General features: G+C 39.1%; 1 protein-coding gene across 1 annotated transcript; it reads right to left on the reverse strand.

Annotated features, from left to right (window-relative positions):
• Positions 1-210: 210 nt before the first annotated feature.
• kat8 (K(lysine) acetyltransferase 8) lies at positions 211-5083 on the reverse strand. Its single transcript, XM_034232872.1, has 11 exons — positions 4318-5083; positions 3750-3824; positions 3366-3544; positions 3227-3280; positions 2920-3084; positions 2449-2538; positions 2105-2245; positions 1764-1857; positions 1308-1458; positions 594-748; positions 211-403 (listed from the first exon to the last, which is right to left on the reverse strand). The coding sequence occupies exons 1-11, from the start codon at positions 4634-4636 to the stop codon at positions 339-341; spliced, it is 1488 nt and encodes a 495-aa protein (XP_034088763.1). The 5' UTR covers positions 4637-5083; the 3' UTR covers positions 211-338.
• Between the last annotated feature and the right edge of the window lie 6885 nt (positions 5084-11968).

Consider the following 11968-nt stretch of genomic DNA (forward strand, 5'->3'; position numbering starts at 1 on the left):
TAGATGGTATTTTAAACTCGATGCGCTCTGAAACTACGGGGCGGCTGAGAACAAAAAATACACATGCGTTAATCGCGTTAAAATAATTAGTGGCGTTAAAAAAATGTTGCGTTACAGCGTTAACTTGACAGCCCTAAAAAGAAGATTTTAGAATTTAAAGAAAGGTATAACCTGTTTGTACACAGGAAAAGAAGGAATCAGGACACTTGCCATTTTTTATACATATTTTAAGAAAATACTGACAGATGCTAGCAATGACACAAGGGTGTTCATAACAGCAGGTTATTTTGCCATTTAAGGATGATATAAAAACAGATCGATATCACTGGCTCGGCTTCTCACTTCTTGGACAGCTTGACTTGTTTATTTTTTGGGGGCGCCCACTTCAAACACATAGTGTCAACTGTGGAAGAGACAACACACAAAAGAGAAACATTTTCATAAGACACAAAGCTAGGAAGAAACCATCCATCTTTTTCTGGTTTTAAACCCTAAAAAACTAAAAATGTTGGTATTATTGTTTCAGTCAGAATGAAGGTCGAATTAAGGGAATAAAAGAATTGCAATGCCTAATATGAAATGTCTGGACCTACCTGTGATTGGTGGTTTTTTGTACTGGGCGCTCTTCAGGTGCTCCTCTACCAGTTTGGGCGTCACACAGATAACGTGCTGACCTTTCCAGTATTTCACCATATTGAGCGACTGCAGCGTGCTGATGATGTCACTCTGCGTGATGCTGGTCATCTGGCTGAGGGACAAGGAGAGGGAGGAGGGTCTGATATGAGCATCAAAATCAGATAAGAAAAATGGCTTGGTGTCTGATGGTAATGAATCTTGTTATCGTACAGTATTACACGGCTTAGTTGAAAGGTTGATTGCCATTGGCTTATTTTTGACATTGTACAGTATGCCCTTGCTATATAGCAGACCACTGTTAATAACAATCTAATCGTAGGACTATGTCCAATCCTATCAATGAATTTTGGAATATCTCGTGAATATTCCGATTTTTTGAAAGCACAAAACTTTGAATACATGCTTGAACTGTCCCCAGTAAAGAAAACATGTTTTGAAGAAAAAGCAAGACACGTTAAATGAGAGAAAGAGCTGAAAAATCAGCAGGAGACAGACAGGAAGTAAACACTAACTGGAACACCATAATACTCTGGCAGTGTTTAAAGACTGGTTAATGGAAAAGAAAATGTGAACAGACTGACAGAAACAGGGCAAAAAACATAGTCAGTGCTGCAGTTGTTTCATGAATATGTTCAATATTCTACTTGTGAAAAACAGATATGACTCTCTACCTGAGGTCCTTGATGGACAGCGTTCCTCTGAAGTCCCTCAGGATCTCCAGCAGGACCCAGGACCAGTAACTCCTGTAGCTCAGCTTCCCCAGGTCAGACAGAGGCTTCTCTGGAGAACCCACTGCACTCTCCAGCTTAGACAGCTCATAACCTGCACACACAGCAGCAAAAACTCAGTGTTAAGACAAGAAATTGGGTTTTGTGAGTTTCCACATTTTAGAATGAAATAAAATAAAAGATAAACATCACGCTGAAATAACGCTCGTTTTGTGTTTTTGGCTGCGATCATTAACAAAGAAAATATTAAATTGAAGGTAAACTACATATATATAATTTTAGGGAGTGTATAGGCTAATCTATAATGAAAAGACCTAATTAACTGCATTTTTTTTAATAATATGTTCCATCATTAGCTGTTCAAAAACATATTAGCTGCAGTCATGGTCTCTCACTTACTGAAGGCTATGAGGAACTTCCCGTAGCCTCTGCGTTGGTACGGCGGCAGTGTGAGAATACACGCCACATTATTCCCATCTGGAGACTCTTTCTCCTGGAAAGACAACAAGTTGTTAATTATTTCAGTATGAGATGCTCCCCACCACTATTGTTAGCCAAACATTGAGATTTAGACACTTTTAAAATGTTTTGTAAGTAGAGAAATGCAACACTGCCACAGAGATACATACATTGCCTATTATTAAGAAACATGGTATATAAACACAGCTGTGGCTAAGAAATAAAACTCCACATGGTGCACACAAGCGAGATCGGACACCAGTTAAAAAAATAAAACGTACTTTGGAGAAGTAGCCGACGATGTGTGCTCCCTGTTTGTTGACTTCAGTGAGAATGTAGAAGATGAAGGGCTCTACGTCAAAATAAAGCGTCTTGTGGTCGAGGAATAGTTTTGCTAGAAGACAAAGATTTTGACAGTAGATCTGCAAACAGAGACCAACAATGAATCATACGATGATCAACACCATCACAAAAAAAAGTATTTCTTACAGAATAAACTGATTCCTCAAATAAATATCCGTCTAGTTTTATTCCACTAGAAACACAGAATTGACCCAGAGACCATTATTAAGCATTAAGTAGTAATTCATATTCAGGTGTTGCTAAAGCCTCCAGTTGGACTCACCTTGTGGTCCCGCCCATCCACTTCATACACCGATATGTTGCTTCTTCTGTAGATTTCTTTGCCTGAAGGCTGCTTCCACTGACAATGGGACTGAGAAGACAAAGTCATAAAGTTCAAACCTCTTGCAGTCAGGTCGTCACTTAATCACTGCTATTTTTTAACCTTGGTACAAAACATTATCAAATGTTGCTTTCACATGTGTGTCAAAGAAAAGCACCTTTTCCGGTTTTTTTCAGTTTGAGTTAAAATTCAAGACATTCTGCAGCACATGTACTATGACTGTTCATTTAGAAGAAAAATACATTTGATTTCACAAGTTATATCTCTATCCTTAAGACTTGGATAGAGGAAATTGGAGCTACAGATACATTGGCAAGTACAATATTCCCGACTATTTCAAAGATAGGGGCTTTTGTTTGCAAAAAATCAACCATTCCCAGGATCATAAAGCGAGGGGTAAGCTGCACTTACAAGGTGATGTCTGAAGGTCTTCTCGAACTTCATGTATTTAAGGCAATACTCGCAGATCCACAGCTTGGGCTGCTTGCCGTAGTCCTCTGGAAACGGCGAAAAGTACCAGGCGTCAATCTCAAAGTTTCCTATCTGGATCTTATCCACATATTTCACTTTGGTGATCTGAGGGAGAGACATGCCATTGAGTACAGTGAGGAACAATAACTTAAATCACAAACAACAAATACACAAGCCAAATAATGTAGAGAAGCAGACCAAGGTTATTTGCTTACAGTATTTCTAGTCTTTAATAACAGAAACTTACCGCCTCATGCTCCTTCTCAAGCGCAGCTGTTGTTGGGTCCATCTCAGCGTACGTCTGCAAATAAATCACTATTAGATACATATCTACCATTTAGAAAAGCAGCATGAAATATAACAGACATAACGGAAAACACCCGTACCTTCTGTACATGGTTGATCTCATCATGCTTGCGCTTCTGGTTGCGAGTGATTTTCCTTTCAGGCTGTTCACCCAAATCCCCAACGGCTCCGATCTCTGTGCTCTTCCTCACTGCATCCTTCACCTGCTTGGTGAGTGCCAGGCGGCCCTTTAGCACCCATTCATCTAGCCGTCTGTTGACTGCATGCCAAAGAAAAGATCATCATGGTCATTGTCAGAGTAGTGGGTAGGGGGAGAAAGTTGGTATGGTCAAATAAGAAAAGGGTATACAAAGAAAGCAAAATGACAATGGAGCATTAGCAAATAAACGTTGATGATGTAGCAGATGTTAAGGTGTTAAATGTGCATTGCATTCATGATTATAATTATCATTTCATGTACTTACATCCTACATAGTGGACATAGAACTCCTCCCTTCCCTCCTGTTCATTCAGTCGGGACTGAATAACCTCTGCTGTATCTGGAAAGTGAGAAAGATCCAATGAGACTGGTGTCAGGTACAAATAATAAGCTTTGCAACTGCTGAATATCACGACTCGCCAAACTCCATTAATTTGTCTGCGACTTGACTTGTTTTTTTGCTTTTTTGCATACCCACTTATTACTATCTCAAATGATAAAAAGTGACATGTTATGTGTTGGTCTATAATACAATTCGGCAATCTCATAATCACTCAAACTGAAACGTTATTCTATTTAATCCATTAGAAATAAAATTGTATTAGCACGCCTGCTGTTTGCACTGTTATGGTTTTATAACCCATGCCGAATGTTCAAGAAAGCCCCGCTGCTCTGCTGTAAATTAAAAATATCACAGTAACGTCTGACTGTCACAAGAATCAATAAGACTTTGCGCAACATTTCAATTTAATTTGTTGTGAATTTGGCCTAAAACACAAGCAGAGTGCAAGCTTCTAACGTTAACCCGCTAACTGAAAAGAGACGTCACTCACGCCATGTCTTATCGGCTCGTTGACATAAATACGTTTCTCCAATCTCGACCGACACCTCCTGCTCCCTGCCGCAGCAGAACACCCCACCACCTTCCGGGGTGTAGTGAATACTCGATCCCCCGGCTTCTCTCAGACGGCCAATGGCCTCCGCCTCATCCTCCTCCCCGCCACTGCCGTTTGAAGAGCACGCAGCCGGGATACCACTGTCCATTTCACCCCGCTCACTCTCCATATGACTAGAATCCATGTCTACATCCATTACAGGCTCTGAGTCCGTGTTATTCGAGTAGCTTTTGATAAAGTCGGTCCCGCCAGTCATAACCTTAGCCGTTTTGAAAACAACAACACGCCTCTGCTATCCTTCTCGTAGTACCCCTCACTGCAGTGCGCAGTACATCAAGATGGGCGGGAGCTCAAGATGGGCGGGGCCCATGGATGTATAATAAGAGCCTCAACGCCTCTCCTTCTCAACCTTTGAGGCACGTGACGAGCTTCACAGATGACGCGTTGCATCCTGTTTCCGGGGTAGTAGTTCTGTTCTGTTAATCATAGCGTCAGAGTATTAACTATTTTAACATATATCTTATATTATTAATATATATATATAATGATACCTTGAGGTCTGTGATGATGGCGAGTGATCTGTCGCCATGGCAACAGCATTTAAAAATGTAAAACTCAAATTAAACACATTAACAGCCTTCAAAGCATATTTTAATGTCTATTTGCATGTTAATTGCATCAATTATTTGAGTTATGACTTCAAGAAAGGGCCTTCATTTGTTTTTTAACGTACACCTTTTTAATTTTAATTTCAGAGGCAATATTGTATATTTACTCACTTTTTACTGAAAAACATGTGATATAAATGAAATAATATCACATTATTTCCTACCAGTATTTTAAAAAATATATTAAAAAAGTGCCATCGTATTGACAAATTGATAGAATTGACAGGATAATATCAATGGTAATATAATACTGTGAACAGAGCCATTCCGCATGTACTTCTACTTTTGATACTTCGAGTACATTAACACTTTGAATTCAGGACTTTCAATTTTATTGAACACAGAAAGCAACAGACAAGACAGGACAAAAATAATACACAGACAGATCGTGACAACTAATACATTTTGAGGCATTAGTGAACCTAATACAGCTGATTGTAACAGCTCCCCCCCAGCAGCGGTCACTCATGACCCCATCTCAAATGATGGCCTGCTTCTTTTGTGGAACCTCTTCATCCTGAAATATATTTGACAAAGAGAGGTTAAATGTTTAACACTCACACTGGTTCAAGACTTTATCATTTGTGATTCAACAACTTCTACCTGCATTGCCTTTTCCTCCCGTCGCCTCTTGCAGTCTTGCAACCTCTCTTGTTCAGACCTTGGTGAATGAAAGACAAACATTAAAAACATTCATTAAAAATGATATAGTCAGGTTACAGTGTAACAAATAGTCTCAAGAATGCAAATGTGAATTGTAAAATTAAAGAAACATACGGCATGGGAACGTTTTTGAGAAGAACTAGGCACCACCAGTGCCTAATTTGCTGCATGTTTGTCTTGGAATATAAAAAGCACACAATCAGATGGGTCAACAACATATGTCCTGAAAAGTCTTGTATCCACAAGTGATATCAATGAAAAACTGAAATATGAAACCCTTATTTCTACATACCTCATTGAAATCAAATTGGGCTCTTGCCACAATGTAAAATGCGTACTGTAAATAAAGAAATAGTATATTATGTTGTTGTGATGCTATGGTGTTCATTGACAAATAATATTCCTCTGTGAATGTTGTTTTGGATATAAATAAATCACAGCATGTCTCAAACTATGAGCAATAATGGAGTGCATAGCATGCTGAAAGCATTATACATTTGTATACATTATTATAAACAGAAAAATAGGACCACTATATGTATACTGTACATCCAGTATCTTACCATCAAAACAAACACCCCACAGTTGTTCGAGAACCCTTGTCTTGGTAGGCCCTGTAGTGTGAAAAGTGTCAAAATTGACAATTACATCATACTCTTCAGTAGAATAATTTTAACAAATCTAACCTGGACATCATCCACACCAAGACTTGCCCAAGGCCCAGGGCACAAGATCTGAGCAAGGTTTCTGTGAACACAATGCATGTGAAAGTTAAGAATAAGTACAATTTATTTCAACTTTATAAGTACTCGAAAATCATGCAGAAAATCTTTGAACACTGTTGGAACAGGAACAAACTTGAACTTCCAAAAAAAAAGTCATTAAGGGGTAAAACAGAACAGCCCCGCTGTCAAGTGGCATCTCTGGTTCTGTTCAATGCCTTTTATTTAATACAATGTATCCCATGTTAGTTGAAATAAAACAGAGCCATAGATTAAAAAAAGATAGAAAACAGAACTACCACTGTCCGGATGTGATGTAACTGTGCGCCAAAAAACCTGAATGGTTTGGTGCGACTATCATCTCTCCAGCCAGTGCCACGGAGGGGATCTAGAAAGACAATCTCCCTAGCTTGTGGCCTCAGTATCTGTTAATACCACATGTTCCAATATCAACAGGTATACTTTGACATTCAAACATTATATTATAAAGTTGTAGGATCTGTATTATACAACTAAATGAAGCGTTGAATTTAAAGATAGAAACACTATTTGCGGCATGGCAAACTGCATTGTACAGTAAACAAACAATAGCAAATATGAAGGTAGATATGGTGCAAAATGCGAGAGCGTGAAAACCTGATGTGAGCACTTGTAGAAAAAAAATCTGAGTTTGTGTACATACATTTACATTTGTTCTGATAGCTCCGCCCCTTCGCTCCAACCCCCCTCCCCCTCCCTCCCCCCACATCTACAGGTGAAAATGACTTTTGCAACACATTTATCGCAAGAAGTGTAGCAAAAGTCAAGACCGCAGATTCGTCGATGTATACTGCCACAGAGCAGATTCGTCAAGTTGTAATGACTGATTTGAGAGGTTGTAATAAATAAAGTTGCAGTTGTAATGGAAAATATATTTAAAAAATATGTATTTTTCTGGAAGTGAACATTTCATCACTAAGTTCATTTTTTTCCTACAAGCTACAAAACTTTTTTTTTCTTCTGTGACTTCAAATTTGGTTCACAGTTATGTGGATATTTTATACAAGTGTAAATGTATGCACACAAGCTCAGATTTTTTTTTCTGCAAGTGCTCACATCAGGTTTTACACACTCCCGCATTTTGCACCATATTCATAGCAAAGACTGAACTACATGTACTTACACAGAGTGTCCAGGTTCCCACACTGGAAGGAGAAGCCGTTGGAGATTTGCTGCATTTTCCTGGAAAAGCAAAAAACCAGTTGTGTTGATGTGACTACAGTAATGAGTTGGTACAAGAATATGGAGCAGCAACATGGATCATCATGATAAAGATACCGGCAGGTGTTGCATCGAATTGATGGTGGAAACCAGGCAGCTATAACATGGCTGTTGGCAGCAAACACGCCATACTCTCTGTAACAGATGTAGTTTCATAATGTAATATCTTATAATTGTTTGATATAATATAGTATGTTTTATACATATATTTACATATTTTAGAACAGCTTCAATACCTTCTCAATAACTGTAAGACAGCTGTTCAGGATCTGGCAGAATACAAACACACAGTCAGTAAAATACAGAGTACATGAAACATGCAATTAATACAAAATCAGTTAGAAAGAGTACAAGAAACAAAGAGTGTGATCACTCTGATTACCATCCCATCCATGTCATTAGCCAAACCCAAACTCCAAAAATCTGACCGCGTGAGAGCCATCTTGCTCACAAAGGCTATGTGTGTTTGGACTTTGGGTCTTGTCCAGAACCTGTGCCAGCTAAAGAAAGAAAAAAGAAAATGAAAACCGGCATTTTAAGTCATATTTAGCATACATACAATATTTTGAACTGCTGACTAGTTCACTTGACTTGTTTGTTTTGAACCTCCTGAAGCTCCTGTCCCCAGCAACCTTTGCTTGCCATAACTGTTGATACTAGTAAAATCTCCCTGGTCCTTGGCATCATTCACTTGATAACAAATCAACAACAGAAAATGTATGTCTTTATACAGTACAACTTGTATGAATACAAGTTGTCAATATCAAGCAGATAACTTACACTCCTGTTGCTCCTGACCATCTCTGTGGTGTTCTGAAAATGCAGTGGCCATCCCAACTTGTGAAGGAGCTGTTGAAATTAAATAATATTAGTTCTCCAGATAACCACATAAAAGAACAAGAACATAATGATTCTAAGAAATGCTTCACCTAATGATATCCTCCCATTGACATCAAGCTGTAGTTCCATATCTGCTGGGATGATACTTTTCAGATGATCTGTATTGCTCTTTAGCTTTGTTGTTTGTTGTCACATTGTAGTGGTGTAGTATATTTATTTGCAGAAATATGTGTGTTAAGGGTGTTGTCATGTTCAAAAAGTAATTGTTTTTCCTCATTCCTGAGAACAGTTGTTCCGCACATTGACTGTTTATGCACCCCACCAGCTCTGGCACAAGCTCTATCCTTCAGAGAACATCCCTTTCATCAGTGTGTGATGTGTTTCTGGTCAAAGAAAATAAACACAAACAAAATAGTTAGGCAATAGGCAGGAATAAAATAAGCTGCATATACATTTATTTTGTAAAAATCGAATTGAAATATAGGTTAGTATAGTTATTAGTATTTCTCAAGTAGTGCAAAAATAATATTAAAACTTTCCTAAAGTTTTCAGGACTTTGCTTATACAGCAATCCTACTATTTTGAAGCAACACAAATGTAGTTTGTAGTTATAATTAATAGTTATTAAATGTAGTTAGTTTCTGCATCACTAGGACATGCACGTCCTAGTAGCGACAGCGCACATTTGACAGCAAATAAGTGAGACTTAAAATCAACACATTTTAAACCGCAGCAAAAACAAATAGTTAATTTATTCAGGGTTACTTACCTCCATTTACTCTGACGCTATGATTAACAGAACAGAACTGCTACCCCGGAAACAGGATGCAACGCGTCATCTGTGAAGCTCGTCACGTGCCTCAAAGGTTGAGAAGGAGGGGCGTTGAGGCCATGTTGAGCTCCCGCCCATCTTGAGGTACTGCGCACTGCAGTGAGGGGCTTCTCTCCTGCGCAGAGTATTCTCAGGGGCTGCTCTACAACAACAACAACTGCCAAGATGGCGTCGCTGCGAGCTTCAACATTACGTAGTTCAGTTTCCGCCTCTCCCAAACAGCTACATTTCACATGAGTCTTAGCAGCACCATGTTGTTTAAAGATATATTGAACCGATGGGCGTCGCAGCCATTATATGAGGGTGAGACAAGTCCCCCCCACTTTTTGAAATGATTAGTTTAGACCCCCCCACTTTTACCATTTGGAAAGTCCGTGAATCGGTCATATAGATAGAGTTACGACAACGGAAGTCCAAAAACGGTTATCGTCACGTGGTTCATGTAGACGAGGATCGTTCCCCGGAAGTTCATGGCGGGCAATGTGAATGCATTGATAACAGGAGATATAACTACGATTTTTGGTAATTATTAGTGAATAAAGGTTTTGATTTGCAATATTTATACAACAAATCGATATGTGTATGTATTTACATCAATATGTTTTAAAAAATAAAATAGAATTTGCTAATATTAAGTGATAATATTAGGATTAGTGTGAACAACTAGTTTACATGTTAGGCTAACAGTGCCTTGGTTAAAGAGCCTGTTGCTGTTTATTTATAGCTTTGAATTCTTTAAAACCAATATTATCTTCTTAAACTTGTATGGTAGTCAGGAGCATCACTTTCTAATGTTTGATATATTTAGAGGGAGGGGATCTAAAGTAATGCTTTAAAATTCAGATTAGATTAATTTCTACCATTTTCTTAAATTCATGGTAGTTTCAGTAATCCCATGGTAATTGAGGACACAAGTTATTTAAATGACTAATGTCATCTTTATGGCTTTCAGAAAGGACAAGAGACCGACAGGTGACTATCAAAGGACTAGCAGCAGCAGCAGCAGCATGATGATGATGATGATGTTAAATGTGTTGTTTTAGGAACATCCATTGCAAATACATGGAATTCAATAAACATTGAATAGCATATCATGCAGTTTGTCTGTGCCTTTTCCTCCGTGTTGTCCTGGTTTGCTGTGCTGCCTCCCAGTCACCACCATGGTTTGCTGTGCTGCCTGGGGATGCTCAAATCGCTCCAAGAAAGGAGTACGAATGTACAGCTTCCCCACTGACACAGAGCGGAGGAAAAAATGGCTGGCTCAAGTCAGCAGGAGCAATTTCACGACCAACAGCAAAAAAATATGTGATGTAATTATATACAAACACTGCATTTGCACTTTTTCACAAAACGAAAACCACACCATTGGGAAAGCTTAATGTTTTGTTTAATACAAAAAAAAACAGGGAAAGGCTTGAAAAACAGAGTTGAGACTCAGGGTGCAGGGTGAGGGTCTCAGTGCAGGTATTCAGGCTCCATTGAATCCCCCTCTGGTTCTTGTGCTGAAAGAGGGAGTAACAGACAGGAGAAAGGGTTATACACAGGGGTGCACATAACTTTTTTGCCCTGGTTCTCAAAAGGAGCACCTGGAGATGTTGCTTGGTGCTCATCCTTAAAATGAAATAAACCGTAACTTTTGAGGGGGTCTTGACTTTATTTGCCAGACACACGGCACTGAACACACAGAGGTGAACACAAAACACACATGCAGAGGTGAACACAAGACAACATTAGCACGACCAGTAATCCTACAAGCTGTCATCACTACCCTCCTGACTGTTCTCCTCACTGTCTTCCTCTCTGTCAGACATGGTAGCTGATGATGTAGGCCTACTTCTTTCTCTCTGGTTGAGTCTGCGATTAGCTGCTTGCATCCACAAGTCAACAGCTGGGTTTGGGTCGAAAGTCTCTGTTGTCATCTTAGACAAGTGGATGTAATCAAATAAGTATGTGAACATAACCAATAACCTACCATAGCCAATAACAAATTAATGTAACTTATTTTATTTGTGTTGTTCATTCATATCTTATTTTACCGTAACATTTATTTATTTATGCATTTTTTTTTTATCTCTCCAGTTTTAAAGGATCTTTTTGGTTACTGTCCTATAGTAGCCTATACATTGGAATGATTTAAAACCTGTTTATCCCAATAATTATAAAGGAGTGCCTTGGAAATATGTGTTTACATAAATTGTGACCAAACCGTTTGAACTTAGACAAAGAGTCCTTTACCTCACTGAGCTGTAGTATCAGCCTCTCAGTCTGACTGGAGAGGACTCTCCCTCCATATTATTGTAGAAACATCTTCTTCTTATATCCGTTAGAGCAGCTAGCACGGCACCAGATTCTAATAACAACAGCGCTGGTACCGGTGCACCCTCCCTCTCTCCCTCGCATTTTGGCTGTGAGCTGCGGGCGCCAGATAAGCCAACATCCCCCATTTTCATCACTTACAGCGCCCATCGTACAGGGCAAATGAAACGTGTAACCGGGATGAAAAGGGTGGTTACATTACTTAATTATGAATATTGTTACATCAAGGCCGAAAATTAGGATGAGCCCCAACGGTCAAAATGTTTTTTACCCTCCCAGCGCAGCGC

This window comes from Gymnodraco acuticeps, unplaced genomic scaffold (assembly GCF_902827175.1).
Source record: "Gymnodraco acuticeps unplaced genomic scaffold, fGymAcu1.1, whole genome shotgun sequence".
NCBI lineage: Eukaryota > Metazoa > Chordata > Actinopteri > Perciformes > Bathydraconidae > Gymnodraco > Gymnodraco acuticeps.